General features: G+C 46.0%; 1 protein-coding gene and 1 pseudogene across 2 annotated transcripts in view; one reads left to right on the top strand and one right to left on the bottom strand.

The window, feature by feature from the left end:
- LOC306960581 (two pore calcium channel protein 1-like) overlaps positions 1–2332 on the top strand; it is a 29113-nt pseudogene extending 26781 nt beyond the window's left edge. The window contains exons 19-20 of the transcript XR_013794270.1: positions 798–904; positions 1999–2332. The product of XR_013794270.1 is annotated as a two pore calcium channel protein 1-like (transcript). The remainder of the gene's footprint in view (positions 1–797; positions 905–1998) is intronic.
- A 5510-nt stretch (positions 2333–7842) lies between these two features.
- On the bottom strand, positions 7843–22610 carry rcor3 (REST corepressor 3; the record flags this gene model as incomplete). Its single annotated transcript, XM_079553012.1, has 11 exons — positions 22453–22610; positions 17316–17450; positions 17196–17248; positions 16104–16265; positions 15888–16012; positions 15727–15805; positions 14921–15136; positions 12342–12419; positions 10176–10233; positions 8998–9239; positions 7843–8220 (listed from the first exon to the last, which is right to left on the bottom strand). The coding sequence occupies exons 1-11, from the start codon at positions 22580–22582 to the stop codon at positions 7843–7845; spliced, it is 1656 nt and encodes a 551-aa protein (XP_079409138.1). The 5' UTR covers positions 22583–22610.
- Between the last annotated feature and the right edge of the window lie 44 nt (positions 22611–22654).

Here is a 22654-nt window from a genome sequence, read left to right as displayed (position 1 = left end):
TTTTTTGCTGGATTTTTGTATTTTTTTTGCTGGATTTTTGTCTTTTTTCTGCTGGATTTTTGTTATTTTTTTGTTGGATTTTTGTCACTTTTTTGCTGGATTTTTGTCACTTTTTTGCTGGATTTTTGTCATTTTTTTGCTGGATTTTTGTAATTTTTTTCTGGATTTTTGTCTTTTTTTTGCTGGATTTTTGTCATTTTTTGGCTGAATTTTTGTCATTTTTTGCTGGATTTTTGTCACTTTTTTGCTGGATTTTTGTCACTTTTTTGCTGGATTTTTGTCACTTTTTTGCTGGATTTTTGTCATTTTTTTGCTGGATTTTTGTAATTTTTTCTGGATTTTTGTCTTTTTTCTGCTGGATTTTTGTCTTTTTTCTGCTGGATTTTTTTCTTTTTTTGTTGGATTTTTGTCTTTTTTTTTTGCTGAATTTTTGTGTTTTTTTGCTGGATTTTTGTCATTATTTGCTGGATTTTTGTCTTTTTTTTGCTGGATTTTTTTCACTTTTTTGCTGGATTTTTGTCTTTTTTTTGCTGGATTTTTGTCAATTTTTTGCTGGATTTTTGTCATTTTCTTGCTGCCCTTTTGTCACCTTTTTGTTGAGTTTTTTTCTTTTTTGTCACTGTTTTCGGTCACTTTTTAGTGCTTTTTTGTTGCGTTTACATCCTCATTTTCTTTTTTTCTTTTTTGTCGCTGTTTTGAAGAAGCTTTTAGATTTGGAGAATGTGTAGAACAGGAGAGAACATGTTCAGGTGGGACTTAAGAGGTTAAAGAACAGTTTTCCACATGTTGTGGTTCAGGGAGAAGTTGGAGCAGAACCTGGTGACCTCCATGGAGACGATGGACAGTGACCTGGAGAACGGCCACAAGAAGAAACCCACGCTTCTGTTCAAGATCGCCTCCAAGAGTGAGTAAAAACTCAACAAAAAATCAACAAAAATATGACAAAAACTCAGCCAAAAAGTCACAAAAATTCAACAAAAATGTGACAAAAATTCAACAACAAAAAAACAAAAATTCAACAAAAAAATAACTAAAATTCAACAAAAATGTGACAAAAATTCAACCAGAGTGACAAAAATTCAACAAAAATTCAACAAAAACTCAACAAAAAAATGACAAATATTCAACAAAAAATCAACAAAAATGTGACAAAAACTCAACAAAAATGTGACAAAAACTCAACCAAAAAGTCACAAAAATTCAACAAAAATGTGACAAAAATTCAACAAAAGAGTGACAAAAATTCAACAAAAATGTGACAAAAATTCAACCAGAGTGACAAAAATTCAACAAAAATTCAACAAAAATGTGACAAAAATTCAACCAGAGTGACAAAAATTCAACAAAAATTCAACAAAAATATGACAAAAATTCAACAAAAAATGACAAAAACTCAACCAAAAAGTGACAAAAATTCAACAAAAATTCAACAAAAATTCAACAAAAATTCAACAAAAACTCAACAAAAAAATGACAAATATTCAACAAAAAATCAACAAAAATGTGACAAAAACTCAACAAAAATGTGACAAAAATTCAACAAAAATGTGACAAAAATTCAACAAAAACTCAACAAAAAAATGACACAATTTCAACAAAAACTCAACAAAAAAATGACAAAAATTCAACAAAAATTCAACAAAAATGTGACAAAAATTCAACAAAAATTCAACAAAAATTCAACAAAAATTCAACAAAAATGAAAAAGAAAGAAAGAAAAAAAAAACACGAAAAAGGTGACCCAACACATCAACAACGCAAGGAAAAAGATCAGTTTTGTGGGTCTTAGCTTTCAAATGAGGTGTTACACAGGCCTATATAACAGCCGAAGAGGACAGAATGCATTTGGTTTAGGCGGGTGGTAAGAGGTTTAGATCAGCCCACAGACTAGACATAGGCCAGTGGGAGGAGTCTAGCTTGGATCAGTCCTGGATAAGTTAATAGAGGGGAGTTGCTGACGAAACCCTAATCTCTGGCGTCCGTGTGGTCCGTCCTCAGGGTACCGCACGGTGGACGCTCTGATCCAGCGGATGTTCGAGGCGGATCTCGACCCGGAGGATTTCAACGAGAACGAAGACGAGATCAACGGGAACTTCAGCAACCCCAGCTTCGACCTCTGACCCCAGCCTCGACCTCTGACCCCAGCCTCGACCTCTGACCCCAGCCTCGACCTCTAACCCCAGCCTCGACCTCTAACCCCAGCCTCGACCTCTGACCCCAGCTTCGACCTCGGACCCGGGACTAAACCCTCAGTGTCGGAGCTAAAGCTTTATTTTTGATATGGGTTTACTTCAGAACAAAAGCCTCTCTGTACAGTCTCCTTCAGATTAAAAGCCTGTGTTTGTATAATGAATATTTTGATATAAAGATTATTTCCTGATCCGGCTCCGTGATTTTTTCCCTTCCGTTTGAGAATTTTTGTGATGTTTATAGTTTCACTTCCTAATTGGACGCTGACAGGAAGTGACATAGATAGAGGCAAACAATTTTAAACGGTTGCTGTGACGACCATGTTAAGTCAATGGGAAATGAGTCAAAACTGCTCTGGAATTTCACCTTTATAGATACAGACGCATCTCGTCATAGAAGGGGGCGTGGCTTCGCCGAGGGGGAAAATAGAATCTTTAGAGAAACACAATTTTTCACCCTTTTAAGCCATTTTCTGGTGGAATATCAACTTATTTATCACATATATAAAGTCAAGTGTAAATCGGGCCCATATGGATATTTTCTCACAGCAGATTGTTTAGTAGAAGCAAAAAAACGGCAGTTGTAGCGAGCGCTAGCTAACCGTTTGCATTAGCCCGATGCTAACATGTAGCATCATGTTAGCATTCTCCATTATTTATGTATTTATGGGCTGTTGAACCACTTTGCTCCTCCCCATGTCTTTGTATCTTTATTTAATAGAAAACTATATTCATAATTCTGCATTTGTTAAAGTAGTTTTTGAATAATTAGAGAAAGTTAAGATTTTTCTCAAAATTGTTTTCCCCCTTAACTGTTTTCAAACATGACCATATATGGGCGATTCCAGAGATGCCGTCTGTATCTGTCACTTCCTGTCAGCAGCTTAAACATTCAAATAAAATAACTCTTCTGCCCAACATTTCTTCATTAAAATGGCGGCTTCAATGAAATTCAGTAATCACAACAGATATTACCCCTCCTGGAACCGCGACCTGGAGCTCTGTTGTCGGGGCTTCGTGCACCTGTAGGGTCTCCCATGGTGAACAGGTCCTCAGGGACGGGTCAGAAGCTCCTTAAAGAGTAACTAAACACCAAATCCACTTTTTTTTGCTGATAAACGGTCTAAATGGTTTGTGAATAGAGTTAGCTACATGTCCCAGTCAATATGTTGACATTTGGTGCAAACTTGTTCAAAATCTCACTTTAATGTCTAAAACCGCAGGGTTAGCGCCCCTACTGGTTTCACGCAGCAACTACATTTGATATTTTGTGGTTGGAGGAGAGTGTGTCCACGGCGTCCACAAAACGTCATCAGTTCTGCCCGTGGTTCTGCCTCTGTGCCTGTGTGGCCCCGCCCACACACGCCTCTGTGGCCCCGCCCACACACCGCCTGAGCTCATGAGTCAAACCAGTAGATGGCGCCCCTGCGATGCTCACACTTCGGCTGAGGTGGTGTAGAGGAATAAATCCCTTAGAAAAGCTCCTGTGCGATGCTCTCTCTCTGTTCGCAGTCACTGACAGCGAGCGAGTCGTCTACCAGCGGCCATCTTTTTTTTTTTTCGTAGGATAGTTGCTACTAGTGATGCGCGGGTTGCGGTTCCACCGTCGTCTTTACAGCAGGTTTTTGGCGTAAATATACGTTGGATTTTCATAAAACAAGCAGCGTTTTGCAGCTTGTGATCCAGAGAACGCTTTTGTGCAGCTCATATCTCCTGTTTTTCACCGTATGTGCGACTGTGTGTGACTTCGGTTAGGCCGACCTCTGCTCTCTTCCTCTCTCCCTCTTGCCCAGCGCTCTTCAGAGGGAGAGCGAGAGCGCGCGATGACACGCCTGTACTGTTCATACGGATCATATTTGTAACGCGTAATATTCAATGGTTGCGGGGGCGGGGTGGGTTGTAAAAATAGAACAACGTTGCGGGGCGGGCTGGGGCGGGTTAGAACCTGCTCCAAATGCGGGACCCACGGGTTGAAAAAAACCCTGACCCGCATCACTAGTTGCTACGTCAAGCAATCACAAGTCATGAGAATGTACCAACTCTCCTACGAAAAAATAAACCTTGCGCACAGTGGTGACACCGGTAACAGCCGTCTGTCAGTCCTGTCAGATCTAGGGGCGTGGTCTGAGACTGTCAACAGAGCAGACCCCGCCCACACACTCACCCCCCTCGTCTCCCCCAAAGCCTCCGAGACCACCCCTTTCTCAGCACTTTTTGACTTGTGTTTGTGGGTGGGGAAAGGCTCTGCCACGCCCGTTTAGTTGCACTTTAAGAAAGACCAACAGGCGAGAACCATGAGGCCGTCCTTCTGTGGACCCACCACCTGCAGGAGGCGCCATAGGGGCTGGTGCAATGTGACGACCCGGAAACGGACAAGTGGAAGAAGATGGATGGATGGACAACAGATATTATCAAACTAAAGTCATGTTTTCAAAAGCATTAAAACCTGTCATTGTACTTGAACTGTTCAGTCTTCGTCGATTAGCCTTGGGATGATACAGCAGAGCCTCAGAAAGGCTGTAGTTCCTGCTCTGCATGTGCGGCTATGAACCTATGAACCCTCTGAGGAAACGCTCCAGTCACAGCTCTGACCTCTGTCAGTGGATCTGAGGTTTCTGAGGTTTGGATGGAGCGTCTTCTCCTCAGTCCGTGCAGAGTTTGATACAAATCGACATGAATCATTCAACCTAAACTGTGCTTGTCCACTTTCCTGTTTCAGAACTTTTTACATAAATCAAAAAAACAGCCTCGCACACTCAAGTAGCCGAGGTCCAGTTTTTAATCAAGGCTAACTTTCTTCATCAGATCATTCTTTTTTCATCTTTGAACTCACACACTGTGGTTCAAAGATGAATAAAGAATGATCTGATGAAGCGAGTGTGCGGCGCTGTTTTTTTTATTTCTGAAGATTTTCCTCATCTGCACTTCTGGCGAGCGTTGCTTCTATTTTCTCAAAGAACTTTCTACAAACACAAAGTCCAAGTTTTAAATCAAGACGAGTAAAGAAAGGGTTGAAAATGTGTTTTATTGATTCATTTTCCTCCATTTTCCTTCAAGTGTTTCACAGTTTGTTTTGAAACAAGTTCACACCATGACCTTTAACCTTTACGTGCTTTCTACAGGTCTGAGCCGCGATCAATGGAAGAAAAATAGTTTCTAGAGACGATTTGAAAACAAATTCAGACAAAAAGATAAAAGATTTACATGTTATCGATGAGGAACAGGTCACGTATTTACAAAACCAGCCTCGCAAACTTTACAACTCCTGTCAATTTAAACTGTTTGCAACATTGCTCTATTTATGCAGAAACAAAAAAACATTGAAGAAGTAAAATCTATTAAAACATTTTCATCAAACAATCATTGGTCAGATTAAAATATCAGGAATCAGCGCTATTCGCCTTGTTTCAAAGGAGAAACCTTTTCGACACAATTTAAAAACAAAACCTGTTTTTTTCGATCATTGTGAAACAAAGAACGGCAAGAAAACGTAGAAAAAAAATCTGTCAAAACAAGAAAATACATTCAAAAAAACAAAGAATTTGGCTAGTTGTAACTTTCTTCACTCGTTGTTGAAACAGTAGCGGGGCCAGCACTGAGCCCTGCGGCACACCCCCCAAAACAAACAGCATCACCTATTCCCGTCGTAGTTCTGCCGTGATGGACCGACATTTTAAAAGTGGGTAAAATCTAGACATTTAAAACAACCATAAAGCTTTACAAAGTCGACGTTTAGTTCTACCACGTCCGCGGCGACTGAAGAGTAGATAAAATAGTTCTAAAGGAAAGATTTACATTTGTACATTTTCGAGAAGCGCGTGAGGGACGTGAGCGAAATGAAGGTAGAAAACGATCGGACACAACGGGGAGGTCCTGGAGGAGATTAATGAAGGAGGATTTCCTTATATGGGCAAAAAGAGGCGGAGCCATCCACTCTGTAAAGGGTTAAACACAGCTGTGGGCGTGTCGGGTTTTTAAAGCCAGAGTAAAAACAAACTCTCCCTTTGCGAAGCGTTTTGTCGTCTTTGGATTCTGTCTGAAATGACTCACGTGTAAAATGTAAATAAAATAATAAATAATAAAGGGAGGCAGGTTTAAATGTGATTAAGGGTTGTTTTTTTAAAGGGACTGTACGGAGTTTAAAAATCCCACCTGAACCGAGCACATTTTCTCCAGTTTGGCTTTACCCCAGTCCAAAAGCTTCTGGAAAAAAGCTGTGAAAAAGCAACAAAACTGAGACGAAAACAATGAAGATGTGACAAAAAAGTGACGAAAAAAAATGACAAAAATGTGACAAAAAAGACAAAGAAAAAACAAAAAAAATGACCAAAAAATGACCAGAAAAAAATGACAAAAATAACAAAAAAAAGACAAATAAAATGGCAAAAAAATGACAAAGACAAAAAAATGACAAAAAAAATTGAATAAAAAAATGAGAAAAAAGTTACAAAATGAGTTGAAACCCCCCCCCCAAAAAAAAAGATGGAAAAAAATCTGATGACGTGAGGAAAAAGATCCATTTAGATGAGTTTTGTAGGTCTTTCAAATGAGGCGTTACACTGGCCTACAGGATTTGGGTAAAGCTGAACTGGAGAAAATGCTCTCGGTTCAGGCGGGAGTTAAGAGGTTAAATATGTTAAAACTATGTATTTCCTCACCCTACATGTTCCAGCCTGTCCTCATGTGTAGAACAGGGGTGACGAATATGTCGCATATATAGATACAGACGGCATAGAAGGGGGCGTGGCCTCGCCGAGGGGGAAACAGGATCTTTACAGAAACACATTTTTTCACTTTTTTAGCCGTTTTCTGGTGGAATATGAAGTTATTTATCACAAACAAGTTAAGTCAAGTCTAAATCAGGTCCATATGGATGTTTTTCCACAGCAGATTGTTCAGTAGAAGCGAAAAAACTGCAGTTGTAGCAAGCGCTAGCTAACAGTTAGCATTAGCACGATGCTAACATTCTCTGTTATTTATGTATTTATGGCCTGTTGAACCACTTTGCTCCTCCCCATGTCAAACTGAATCAATAATTCAGTGTTTGTTAAAGTAGTTTTTGAATAATTAGAGAAAGTTTAGATTTTTTCTAAACTGTTTTCAAACATGACCATATATGGGCGATTCCCAAGATGCCGTCTGTGTCTATAGTAAAGGGCTGGTCTCATAAATAACGACTTACTCTTATTGTGCTTCATCAGTGTCACAGTAAGTTATTATTGTAGCCACAGGCGCCCTGGGGCAGACGTGGCTATAATGTGCTGTGTATATCCTGATCTCTTATGTCAGTGCCCTCTGCTGGGCACGTGTGGAATTATTTCCTTTTTTAAATTCAAGCGCCCCTAGTGGCTGGAGTGAGCAAACTGGTTATTCTGTAAAAATCCAGAGAATGAAAACCTGATGGTAGTTCAAAGGAAACGACCATATTCGGATTACAGAGTGTTGTCGGGGGGACTCCGTGCGTCCCGAGAATACCAAACATGTCAAGTGTTTGAGAATAAATAAGCGTGAAAAGAAGGTGGAGCGAGACAGAATCCCTGCTCCTAAACAAAGAGTTTGTTCTGTTTTTACTCTGACGTTAGAAACTAAACCGGACACAAATCCCAAACTCGAGCTCTTCCTCCGGCTTCGACCTGACGGAGTCCGTGGTTCTTCAGTGCACGTTTGCCGGCGGAGCCGCCTCTCCCGGCTGCTGCTGCGGCGGCGGCGGTGGCTGCGCGGCGCCCCCCGCTGGCCCCGGGGCGCTGCTGCCGCTGCCGTTGGGCGGGGGCCGTGGGTTGAGGCGGGGGGGCGGGGGGTTGGACGTGGGCCGGATCAGGGGCGGCGGCTGCTGCAGCGTGGACCGCGGCTGGAGGAAACGCGCCTGCTGCTGCAGCGGAGGCGGCTGGCGGTGCAGGGCGGGCGTGGCCGGCAGAGAGGGGCGGAGCAAGGGCGGCGGCTGGTGCAGAGAGGAGGCGGAGCCGGAGGAGGAGAGGGGCGGGGCTGAGGAGGAGGAGCAGGAGGCGGCGGCTGGAGAGGTGCCAGAGGAAACCTGAGAGAGAGAACACGTCAGATTTAGTCTTTTTAACCTCCTAACCCCCACCTGAACTGAGCACATGCTCTCCAGTTTGGCTTTACCCAAATCTAAAAGCTTGTGGAAAAAAGGTGAGAAAATAGAGACAGAACTAAGACAAAAACAATGATGAAATTGTGACAAAAAACTGACAAAAATTTACAAAAAATGACAAAAAAATGAAAACGTGGCAAAAATGTCAAAAAATTGACAAAAAAGGACAAAAAAATGTACAAGAAAATACCAAAAAAAGATGAAAAAATTATGAGGCAAAAATGTGATAATTGACAAATAATTGACAAAAATTTGACAACAAAAGGACAAATGTGACAGAAAGTGACAAAAAATGTACTATTTGACAAAAAAGTTACAAAAATGAGTTGAAAACCCCCCAAAAAATGATGGGTAAAATGTGATGACGTGAGGAAAAAGATCCATTTAGATGAGTTTTGTAGGTTACACTGACCTACAGGATTTGGGTAAAGCTGAACTGGAGAAAATGCTCTCGGTTCAGGCGGGAGTTAAGAGGTTAAGCCCCACCTGAACTGAGCACATCTTCTCCAGTTTGGCTTTACCCAAATCTAAAAGCTTCAAAAAGCTTCAAAATAGCGACAAAAACGTGCCAGAAATGCAACAAAAAGTAACAAAAAAACGCATGAAAACACGCGTACCGGCATCTTTGGAGGTCTTAGCTTTCAAACTATTAGTCTGTTGCTCTCCAGTGGAAAAGCTTTATGCGCTTGTTTTCCCGCTCACCTCCTCGTCCTCCTCGTCCGTGCTCTTTCCCGACGGCGGCGTGCTGTTCTTCCCCTCCTCTCCACAGAGGGCGCTGTCTCCGTTGGGCGCTCGCGTCCCCTGCTCGGCCTCCCACTCCTGAAGCACCTCTTCCAGGTTGAAGCGCCGGCGGTAATTCACGAAGAAGTTCTTGACCTGCCCCACCGTCTTGTTCCCGATGACGTCGGCGATGGCCTGGAAGTCCTTCCCGTATTTACGCACGCCTGGAGGTCAGGAGGAAGCGGTTAGATAATGAGAATAATAAATGCTTTCAGAGGACCTGTGACTGCAGGGGGCGCTGTCTGAGGGGCTGATGGATCATGGACATTAGGTTTAGTCTGTTCTTCAGAGGGAGCTTGTTTGATAGACAAAAATCAACAGATGCCAAACAAAAAAGGTAAGTCTCTATCTATGGTTCTGAAATGATACGCACAACAAATCTGTGACTGTTCCTCAGCTCCTCAAAGGCTGAGGAACATGTGTGAGGCTCATTTTAACCCCTTAACTCCCACCTGAACAGAGCACATTTTCTCCAGTTTGGCTTTACCCCAATCCAAAAGCTTCTGGAAAAAAGATGTGACAATAGCAGCAAAACTGAGACGAAAACAATGATGGAAATGTGACAAAAAAGTGAGAAAACATTGATGAAAAAGTGGCAAAAATGTCACAAGAAATTGACAAAAATGTATAAAAAAATGACAAAAATTGGACAAAGAAATGACAAATGTGACAAAAAAAAAATATTACAAAAATGTGATAAAAATTTGACCAAAAAGTGACAAAAAAATGACAAAAAAATGACAAAAAAAATGTCAAAAATGTGACCAAAAAATGACGATAATGTGACAAAAAATGACAAAAAAATTAACAAAAAAGAGTTGAAGACACAACAAAAAAAATGATGGAAAAACAATCTGATGACATGAGGAAAAAGATCCTCTTCAGGGCGAAACAAGACAGCTCCGCTTCGCGTCGGGGTCCGGTTCGCCCTGTCGGTGCTTATTTTCCCGATAGTGACCAGTGTTCTATACATTATCCCTTACTTGAAGTTCGGCCTCGCTGTCTGTGGAGCTAAAGGTGTTACATCACACTGTTCAGAGGATGGTTGTACGTTTCATTTATATATTGTTTCTATTCACCAGGGTGTTGCACAGACTCACCCTGAACGGCCAGCAGCTGCTCGTCTGTGGTCCAGCGGGCGTTCACCTTTAGGTTACCCTGCACAACAGGACAGGCCGTTACACTTTATAAGAACAAGATCTTTACCCTCTCTACTGTCGCTAACCTCACTAACCTCACGACCCTCACTACCCCCACTACCCCCACTACGCTACCCTCACCACTCTCACTACCCTCACTACCCCCACTACCCTCACCACTCTCACTACCCTCACTACCCCCACTACCCTCACTACCCTCACTACCCCCACTACCCTCACTACCCTCACTACCCCCACCTCACTACCCCCGCTACCCTCACTACCCCCGCTACCCTCACTACCCCCGCTACCCTCACTACCCCCGCTACCCTCACTACCCCCACTACCCCCACCTCACTACTCTCACTACCCTCACTACCCTCACTACCCCCACTACCCCCACTACCCTCACCTCACTACTCTCGCTACCCTCGCTACCCTCACTACCCCCACCTCGCTACCCTCACTACCCCCGCTACCCTCACTACCCCCGCTACCCTCACTACCCCCGCTACCCTCACTACCCCCACTACCCCCACCTCACTACCCTCACTACCCTCACTACCCTCACTACCCCCACTACCCCCACTACCCTCACCTCACTACTCTCGCTACCCTCGCTACCCTCACTACCCCCACCTCGCTACTCTCACTACCTTCACTCCCTCACTACCCCCACTACCCCCACTACCCCCACTACCCCCACTACCCTCGCTACCCTCGCGACCCTCACTACTCTCGCTACCCTCGCTACCCTCACTACCCCCACCTCGCTACTCTCACTACCTTCACTCCCTCACTACCCCCACTACCCCCACTACCCTCACTACCCTCACGACCCTCACTACTCTCACTACCCCTCACTACTCTCACTACCCCCACTACCCTCACTACCCTCACGACTCTCACTACCCCTCACTACCCCTCACTACCCTCACTACTCTCACTACCCCTACTACCCCCACTACCCTCACGACCCTCACGACCCTCACTACTCTCACTACCCCTCACTACCCTCACTACCCTCACTACCCCTCACTACCCCTCACTACCCTCACTACCCTCACTACCCTCACTACCCTCACTACTCTCACTACCCTCACTACCCTCACGACCCTCACTACCCTCACGACCCTCACTACTCTCACTACCCCTCACTACCCTCACTACCCTCACTACCCTCACTACTCTCACTACCCCTCACTACCCTCACTACCCTCACTACCCTCACTACTCTCACTACCCCTCACTACCCTCACTACCCCTCACTACCCTCACTACCCTCACTACCCTCACTACCCTCACTACTCTCACTACCCCTCACTACCCTCACTACCCTCACTACCCTCACTACTCTCACTACCCTCACTACCTTCACTACCCTCACTACCCTCACTACTCTCACTACCCCTCACTACCCTCACTACCCTCACTACCCTCACTACTCTCACTACCCTCACTACCCTCACTACTCTCACTACCCTCACTACCCTCACTACCCTCACTACTCTCACTACCCCTCACTACCCTCACTACCCTCACTACCCTCACTACTCTCACTACCCTCACTACCCTCACTACTCTCACTACCCTCACTACCCTCACTACCCTCACTACCCTCACTACCCTCACTACCCTCACTACTCTCACTACCCCTCACTACCCTCACTACCCCTCACTACCCTCACTACCCTCACTACCCTCACTACTCTCACTACCCCTCACTACCCTCACTACCCTCACTACCTTCACTACCCTCACTACCTTCACTACCCTCACTACTCACTACTCACTACTCACTACTCTCACTACCCTCACTACCTTCACTACCCTTATTAGTGTTACTAGTGTTATTAGTGTTATTAGTGTTATTAGTGTTATTAGTGTTATTAGTGTTATTAGTGTTATTACTGTAATTACTGTTACTCCTGTTATTAGCATCATTATTAGCATCATTATTACTGTTATTAGCATCATTATTACTGTTATTAGCATCATTATTAGCATCATTGTTACTGTTATTAGCATCATTATTAGCATCATTATTACTGTTATTAGCATCATTATTAGCATCATTATTACTGTTATTAGCATCACTATTAGCATCATTATTAGCATCATTATTACCTCCGGCAGCCGCAGCTCCTCGACGCCCGTCTCCAGCAGGTGTTTGAGGCCACTGTTGATCTGCTTCGCGTTCTGCACCTGGACAGAAGCACCAAACCCAGACCTGAAGCCTGTCCTGCTACACGTGGACCCCGAACACGACCCAGATCTGAAGCCTGTCCTGCTACACGTGGACCCCGAACATGACCCAGATCTGAAGCCTGTCCTGCTACACGTGGACCCGGAACATGACCCAGATCTGAAGCCTGTCCTGCTACACGTGGACCCCGAACATGACCCAGATCTGAAGCCTGTCCTGCTACACGTGGACCCCGAACATGACCCATATCTGAAGCCTGTCCTGCTACACGTGGACCCCGAACATGACCCATATCTGAAGCCTGTCCTGCTACACGTGGACCCCGAACATGACCCAGATCTGAAGCCTGTCCTGCTACACGTGGACCCCGAACATGACCCAGATCTGAAGCCTGTCCTGCTACACGTGGACCCCGAACATGACACAGATCTGAAGCCTGTCCTGCTACACGTGGACCCTGAACATGACCCAGATCTGAAGCCTGTCCTGCTACACGTGGACCCCGAACATGACCCAGATCTGAAGCCTGTCCTGCTACACGTGGACCCTGAACATGACACAGATCTGAAGCCTGTCCTGCTACACGTGGACCCTGAACATGACACAGATCTGAAGCCTGTCCTGCTACACGTGGACCCCGAACATGACCCAGATCTGAAGCCTGTCCTGCTACACGTGGACCCTGAACATGACCCAGATCTGAAGCCTGTCCTGCTACACGTGGACCCCGAACATGACACAGATCTGAAGCCTGTCCTGCTACACGTGGACCCTGAACATGACACAGATCTGAAGCCTATCCTGCTACACGTGGACCCTGAACATGACCCAGATCTGAAGCCTGTCCTGCTACACGTGGACCCCGAACATGACACAGATCTGAAGCCTGTCCTGCTACACGTGGACCCTGAACATGACACAAATCTGAAGCCTGTCCTGCTACACGTGGACCCCGAACATGACCCAGATCTGAAGCCTGTCCTGCTACACGTGGACCCTGAACATGACCCAGATCTGAAGCCTGTCCTGCTACACGTGGACCCTGAACATGACACAGATCTGAAGCCTGTCCTGCTACACGTGGACCCCGAACATGACACAGATCTGAAGCCTGTCCTGCTACACGTGGACCCTGAACATGACCCAGATCTGAAGCCTGTCCTGCTACACGTGGACCCCGAACATGACACAGATCTGAAGCCTGTCCTGCTACACGTGGACCCCGAACATGACACAGATCTGAAGCCTGTCCTGCTACACGTGGACCCTGAACATGACCCAGATCTGAAGCCTGTCCTGCTACACGTGGACCCCGAACATGACCCAGATCTGAAGCCTGTCCTGCTACACGTGGACCCTGAACATGACCCAGATCTGAAGCCTGTCCTGCTACACGTGGACCCTGAACATGACCCAGATCTGAAGCCTGTCCTGCTACACGTGGACCCTGAACATGACACAAATCTGAAGCCTGTCCTGCTACACGTGGACCCCGAACATGACCCAGATCTGAAGCCTGTCCTGCTACACGTGGACCCCGAACATGACACAGATCTGAAGCCTGTCCTGCTACACGTGGACCCCGAACATGACACAGATCTGAAGCCTGTCCTGCTACACGTGGACCCTGAACATGACCCAGATCTGAAGCCTGTCCTGCTACACGTGGACCCCGAACATGACCCAGATCTGAAGCCTGTCCTGCTACACGTGGACCCTGAACATGACCCAGATCTGAAGCCTGTCCTGCTACACGTGGACCCTGAACATGACCCCGATCTGAAGCCTGTCCTGCTACACGTGGACCCTGAACATGACACAAATCTGAAGCCTGTCCTGCTACACGTGGACCCCGAACATGACCCAGATCTGAAGCCTGTCCTGCTACACGTGGACCCTGAACATGACCCAGATCTGAAGCCTGTCCTGCTACACGTGGACCCCGAACATGACACAGATCTGAAGCCTGTCCTGCTACACGTGGACCCTGAACATGACCCAGATCTGAAGCCTGTCCTGCTACACGTGGACCCTGAACATGACCCAGATCTGAAGCCTGTCCTGCTACACGTGGACCCCGAACATGACACAGATCTGAAGCCTGTCCTGCTACACGTGGACCCCGAACATGACACAGATCTGAAGCCTGTCCTGCTACACGTGGACCCTGAACATGACCCAGATCTGAAGCCTGTCCTGCTACACGCGGACCCTGAACATGACCCAGATCTGAAGCCTGTCCTGCTACACGTGGACCCCGAACATGACACAGATCTGAAGCCTGTCCTGCTACACGTGGACCCTGAACATGACACAGATCTGAAGCCTGTCCTGCTACACGTGGACCCTGAACATGACACAGATCTGAAGCCTGTCCTGCTACACGTGGACCCCGAACATGACACAGATCTGAAGCCTGTCCTGCTACACGTGGACCCTGAACATGACACAGATCTGAAGCCTGTCCTGCTACACGTGGACCCCGAGCGTCTCCTGGTACCTGTCTCTTGAGCGACACCAGCTCCATGTCCAGGCCGCGCAGGAGGCTGTTGGCGGCCGACACGGAGCAGGACACGGCCACCACGTCGTCCTGCGTCAGGTACATGCCCTTGGGCGGACGGCAGCGCGCCCTCTGGTGGTGGCGGTGCAGCAGCGTCTGGTGCTCTCGGCGTCCGGGCGCCAGTTTGGCTCCGGGCGGCGGCGCCTCGGACTGACTCTGGACAGAAGGACAAACCGGAGTCAAGTCATGGACGTTTGGGAACAATACGGAGAGGGTGGATCACAGTTATCCATGTAGGGAGCGTTACTGTCTTGTTACTGTCTCGTTACTGTCTCGTTACTGTCTCGTTAAAAAATGAAATGAAAATTTGATAAAAAAGACACAAATTTGATGAAATAAATGATGAAAAAATTTAAAAAGTGACAAAAAATGAAAAAAAAATGATAAAAATTTGATAAAAAATTTGGCAAAAAAAATACCAAAATTTGACAAAAAATGACCAAAAAATGACCAAAAAATTGACCAAAAAAAATGACAAAAATGTGATAAAGATTTGACTAAAAAATTACAAAAATGACACAAATTTGATTAAAAAAAAGTGATGAAAAAATGAAAAAAAGTGATAAAAAATGTGATAAAAAATTGACCAAAAAATGACAAAAATGTGACAAAAAATGACAAAAAATGACAAAAAAGTAACAAAAATAAGTTGAATACCCAACAAAAAAATGCTGGAAAAAAAATCTGATACTGTGAGGAAAAAGATCTTCTCGGTTCAGTCGGGAGTTCAGAGGTCAAACAATTACCTCCTTCTTGGTTTCCTTGCTGGGGTCGTAGTCGCTGTCGTTGGCCTCGATGGGATTGGCCTCCTCCATTTCCTCGTCACTGCAAACACAAACACTCTCAGCCTCCGCACTGACGAGGAGTACGAGTATTACTTAGTAGTATTGTATTTCAGTACAAGCACCTGTCGTCCTGGTTGGAGCGGCTGGCCAGCTTCCTCGCCTGCCGGTCCATGAGGCTGGTCCGGGAGCGAGTCTTCTTCCAGGAGTAGTAGTACTTCACCAGGGACGAGATGGACTTGTCCGGTAGCTGCCAAGTACACACTCGCTTTAGAGACTTTTTAGCTGTGGTAGTAGCAGTAATGCAGTAGCAGTAGAAGTAGTAGTAGAAGTAGTCCTACCATCTGCTGAATGCGGTGGAAGCTCTTGCCGTGGAAGCTGAAGGCCTGCTCGAACAGAACCTTGTCCTCCACAGTCCACTCGTCTGGGAAAGGGGTGAAGTTTGGGAGGTCAGCCAAAGACTTCTCGATGTTGTGTTTGTGCCAGAACAACATCCCCAACGCCTGACGAGACAGAGAGAGGTAAACCAGGACTAAAACCAGACCAGGACTAAAACCAGACCAGAACAACATCCCCAACGCCTGACGAGACAGAGAGAGGTAAACCAGGAATAAAACCAGATCAGAACAACATCCTCAAGGCCTGACGAGAGAGAGAGAGTTAAACCAGGACTAAAACCAGACCAGGACTAAAACCAGACCAGAACTACATCCCCAACGCCTGACGAGACAGAGAGTTAAACCAGGACTAAAACCAGACCAGGACTAAAACAAGACCAGAACAACATCCCCAACGCCTGACGAGAGAGAGAGAGGTAAACCAGGACTAAAACCAGACCAGAACAACATCCCCAACGCCTGACGAGAGAGAGAGTTAAACCAGGACTAAAACCAGACCAGGACTAAAACCAGACCAGAACAACCTCCCCATGAGAGAGAGTTAAACCTGGACTAGGACCAGACCAGAACAACCTCCTCAATGAGAGGGTTAAACCTGGACTAAGACCAGACCAGAACAACCTCCTCAATGAGAGAGAGTTAAACCAGGACTAAGACCAGACCAGAACAACCTCCTCAACAAGAGAGGGTTAAACCTGGACTAGGACCAGACCAGAACAACCTCCCCAGTGAGAGAGAGTTAAACCAGGACTAAGACCAGACCAGAACAACCTCCCCAATGAGAGAGAGAGAGTTAAACCTGGACTAAGACCAGACCAGAACAACCTCCCCAGTGAGAGAGAGTTAAACCAGGACTAAGACCAGACCAGAACAACCTCCCCAATGAGAGAGAGTTAAACCTGGACTAAGACCAGACCAGAACAACCTCCCCAGTGAGAGAGAGTTAAACCAGGACTAAGACCAGACCAGAACAACCTCCCCAATGAGAGAGGGTTAAACCTGGACTAGGACCAGGTCTCGTAGTCGGGGCCGTACCTGCTCCACGTTGTAGCCGTGCTTCTCTTTGGCGATGGCGATGTACTCGTCCACTGTGAACACAGACAGAGTGAGGACCTGACAGAGGACAGTGGCGTCACTCGCATGTATGAGCGTTACGTTTGGAGTCGCCGATGGCGTGGTACGGCGACCACACCAGCATCCCGCCCGTCTCTTTGTCCGAGTACTTGGTGGCGCCGGGCTCGAAGTCGGGGATCGCGGCCTGGTAATCGGAGCCCACTCGCATCCCCACGTCTGAAACACAAGAGCAGGCAGGTCAGAGGGACACGCCCACCATCAGAGAGACACGCCCACCATCAGAGAGACACGCCCACCATCAGAGACACGCCCACCCTCACAGAGACACGCCCACCCTCAGAGAGACACGCCCACCATCAGAGAGACACGCCCACCCTCACAGAGACACGCCCACCCTCACAGAGACACGCCCACCCTCACAGAGACACGCCCACCCTCAGAGAGACACGCCCACCCTCAGAGAGACACGCCCACCATCAGAGAGACACGCCCACCATCAGAGAGACACGCCCACCCTCACATCCCCACAAGAACAGGCAGGTCATGGGGACACGCCCACCATCAAAGAGACACGCCCACCCTCACAGAGACACGCCCACCATCAGTGACACGCCCACCCTCACAGAGACACGCCCACCATCAGAGAGACACGCCCACCCTCACAGAGACACGCCCACCATAAGAGAGACACGCCCACCCTCACAGAGACACGCCACCATCAGAGAGACACGCCCACCCTCAGAGACATTCCCACCATAAGAGACACGCCCACCCTCACAGAGACACGCCCACCATAAGAGAGACACGCCCACCCACAGAAACACGCCCACCCTCGCAGAGACACGCCCACCCTCAGAGAGACACGCCCACCCTCAGAGAGACACGCCCACCATCAGAGAGACACGCCCACCATCAGAGAGACACGCCCACCATCAGAGAGACACGCCCACCCTCACATCCCCACAAGAACAGGCAGGTCATGGGGACACGCCCACCATCAAAGAGACACGCCCACCCTCACAGAGACACGCCCACCCTCACAGAGACACGCCCACCCTCACAGAGACACGCCCACCATAAGAGAGACACGCCCACCCTCACAGAGACACGCCACCATCAGAGAGACACGCCCACCCTCAGAGACATTCCCACCATAAGAGACACGCCCACCCTCACAGAGACACGCCCACCATAAGAGAGACACGCCCACCCACAGAAACACGCCCACCCTCGCAGAGACACGCCCACCCACAGAGACACGGCCACCATCAGAGAGACACGCCCACCCACAGAGACACGGCCACCATCAGAGAGACACGCCCACCCACAGAGACACGCCCACCCACAGAGACACGCCCACCCTCGCAGAGACACGCCCACCATCAGAGAGACACGCCCACCATCAGAGAGACACGCCCACCCTCACAGAGACACGCCCACCCTCACAGAGACACGCCCACCCTCACAGAGACACGCCCACCCTCACAGAGACACGCCCACCCTCACAGAGACACGCCCACCCTCACAGAGACACGCCCACCCTCACAGAGACACGCCCACCATCAAAGAAACACGCCCACCCTCGCATCCCCACGTCTGAAACACAAGAACAGGCAGGTCAGAGAGACACGCCCACCATCAGAGAGACACTCCCACCCTTACAGAGACACGCCCACCCTCACAGAGACACGCCCACCCTCACAGAGACACGCCCACCCTCGCAGAGACACTCCCACCCTCGCAGAGACACGCCCACCCTCGCAGAGACACGCCCACCCTCGCAGAGACACGCCCACCCTCGCAGAGACACGCCCACCCTCGCAGAGACACGCCCACCCTCGCAGAGACACGCCCACCCTCAGAGAGACACGCCCACCCTCGCAGAGACACGCCCACCCTCGCAGAGACACGCCCACCCTCGCAGAGACACGCCCACCCTCACAGAGACACGCCCACCCTCACAGGCCGGGTCAGTCCCATAAGTCCAGTTACCTGCATCCACCACACCGAACATTTACTGAAACTACAAGGTCTTAGCTTTTAAATGAGGCGTTACCCTGGCCTAGGCAAGGCATGTTTATTTATACCACTGTTGTCACTTTTTATAGTTTATTTCAATCATAACTAATCACCTAACGTCATTATTGTGTATGATCTTCATAGTTTTATGCGTCTGATCAGGATTTTTGCCGCTGAGGCTCCTCATTGGTCACAGTCACTCGCACGCGGCTCCTCAAAAACACTGGGAGAAACAAGTGAACAGAACTTTTTTCTTTTTTTCTGGATTAATCTTTGCAAAGGGACTTTTTACTGGTGACACAGGCGTGTGGAAGCTGCTCTGATTTTGAGGAGTTTTTATTGTTTTCTGATGAGTTTTGCCGTAATAATCGTCAAACACAGTCATTATTTTTACACCAGTTTGAATCCAATCTGATGCTTTTTAATAATATTTGAGGACTTGTTTGGCACAAATCATTCAATGACTGAAGGAAACCCTGCCATAATAGATATATTTTTTTATATCGTCATTTTTGGCATCATTGTGGACTCGATATAATTGATCATGAACTATAAACGCAGCTGTAGAACACGGGAGCAGGTGCTGAAAAGTCACATGAAATGAAGACAGTAAACTGTAGGGTAGATCAGAAAGTAGTAAACCGTGAAAACAAATAAAATATGAGTAAATTAATCTTCCCAATAGGCGCGAGTCTGGAATTTTGAAGTAATTTGTCCATTGTCAATTGTATCGTCAAATATATCGTGATATTTTAGATTGGATTTTAGGCCATATCGCCCTGCCCTCTTAAAGTACTTTTACTCACATTAAAATGAGTAAATATTTAAGGGAAAAAAAATCTTTATTTTGAGGCGTAAATTATACGTTACTTAATCCTACATAAAAATGTACTTTATATATTCTTTATGGTATTTTCTTTGAAGATATTACAGTTTTCACATTATTTCATGACATATATAACAGACTTTTACGCTCAGTTACTCACAGTACTCAAGTAACATTTTCTCCTTTTTTACTCTTACTCATTATTATGTGTTCACTATTTTTTACTTCTACTCGAGTAAAATTATTTCCAAGTAATGTTACATTTTTTATTTATTTAATACGGACATAACTATTACACTGGATGAACCAGATGTTACAGCATCAGCTTTAGGTCACAATAAAACACATTATTTACACATTATTTACACAAGGCCTGTCACGATAACAAATTTGCAGCTTCGATTTATTGAGGCAGAAAAGTATCGCGATAAACGATTTTATTGACTAACGATACTCGATACTGTCGACTCATGCATAGAAACAACAGTAAACCTTTGTTGTAAAAGTGCAAAATCATATCCTAAAATAACACACAAGCTGCAATAAACATGAAATGTAATGGAACTCAATTTGCTTCTGGTAATTATCAAAGTTTAAAAAAAAAAAATATGGGGAAAATGGTAATAAATGTACATCCAGCCCAAAAATGTATCGCTTATCTGTTATTTATTACCTAAAGATGTTGTAAACTTTGGGAGCTCCGGTCCGGCTGACGGAGGCTCTGGTGGAGCGTCTGAGAGAACGTGACCACCATGACACACGAGAGTAAATACTGTAGATACTCTCGTCTCCCCTCAGGTAATTCAGCCCGGGGGGGTCGAGGTAAACAACGAATAACAAACTACAGAACATTTTCATTCACTTTACTTTTGTCTTGTGTCTTACTTTTTTTTCTTCTTTTTTTTTTTCATTTTTCCATTGGTCACGTTAAAAGATTTGATTTTATCTAGAGCCAGTTTCTCCTTTAAATCTGACCGACATCATTAACCGCTTAACTCCTGCCTGAACCGAGCACATTTTCTCCAGTTTGGCTTTACCCCAAAAGCTTCTGGAAAAAAGCTGTGAAAATAGCAACAAAACTGAGACGAAAACAATGACGGAAATGTGACAAAAAAGTGACGAAAAATGGATGGAAAAAGTGGCAAAAATGTCACAAGAAATTGACAAAAAATTGACGAAAAAATGACAAAAATGTGGCAAAAATGTAACAAAAATGACAAAACAATGACAAAAAATTAACAAAAAATTGTCAAAAATGTCACAAGAAATTGACAAAAAACGGACAAAAATTTGATAAAAAATTGATGATTTTTTTTTATTTTTAAATTTGACAAAAAATGGACAAAAAATGTGACAAAAATGTAACAATAAAGGACAGAAATTTGATTAAAAAAAATAGATTTTCTTTTTAAAAATGTGACAAAAATTTAACAAAAATTTAACAAAAAATAACAAAAATGTGATAGAAAATTGATGAGAATTTTTTTTTAATGTGACAAAAATTTGACAAAAAATGGACAAAAAATTTGACAAAAATGTCACAAGAAATTGACAAAAAACTGACAAATATGTGATAAAAAATTGATGAAAATTTTTTTTAAAAAAGTGACAAAAATGTAACAAAAAATGACAAAAATTTGATAAAAAATGGATGATTTAAAAAAAAAATGTGACAAAAATTGACAAAACATTTACAAAAAAGTTACAAAAATGAGTTGAATACCCAACAAAAAAATGATGGGAAAAAAACCTGATGACGTGAGGAAAAAGATCCTCTCGGGTCAGGCGGGAGTTAAGAGGTTAAAACCACACTGTCCCGACGGTTTTTGAAGATGCAAACAAACAGAAACATCAGAAACGTGAGCAAACAATAACACTTAGTCTGATTATTGCACAGTTACACAATAACCACCAAACATCTCCCCGCTCACGCACACGCGCAGATTTCGCGTTAATATCGCGTTAATATCGTTAAAGCGTCAGGGTTCGGTGGCTGTTCGAGGCTCTCTGATGACACACGTGTTCGAGGCTATCCCCCCTCAGTGTTCGAGGCTATCTCCCTGTTTATTCCGCCGCCGCTTCGTTACGGTGCAGAAACGTGAACCACACGCGGCTCCATTACGCGTTTGTTCGTCGCTTTTACGCGCGGGTTTGCGTCGGGTTTGGCACAACTTTTAATAAACGATAAATACACGGTTATACTCGCGACATGTGACTTTACGCGCGCTCGTGCTCGGCCGGCTCGCGCCCTCGTTCATCCGCGTTCACATCTCGACACCAGCTCGAGCTTAATCCCGGGTTTTGGCGCAGTTTGGGTGGCTTTTTTGTCCGCGTAATGCGCCCGGCTGTGGCGCTCGAGGCTACGTTCCCCACCGTGCTCGTCGTCGCTGCTGTCGTCCGTGCAGTGCCCGTTGGAGGCGGCGGACGACGGGCTCTTGGTGCCGTTGGAGCGGCCCTTGCCCCCCAGGTACTCGGACGAGCCTTTGTCCATCATGCCGGGCATCTCGCTGCCGCTCCGTGGCCGTGGATCGACGCTGTTGTTCCCGGGGCGGAGAGGGCGCGATGAGCCGCTGCT

The sequence above is a fragment of the Gobius niger genome (assembly GCF_951799975.1).
Source record: "Gobius niger genome assembly, chromosome: 3".
In the NCBI taxonomy this organism is placed as follows: domain Eukaryota; kingdom Metazoa; phylum Chordata; class Actinopteri; order Gobiiformes; family Gobiidae; genus Gobius; species Gobius niger.
The sequence above is the reverse complement of the archived record's forward strand: the minus strand, read 5'-3'. Positions and strand labels throughout refer to the sequence as shown.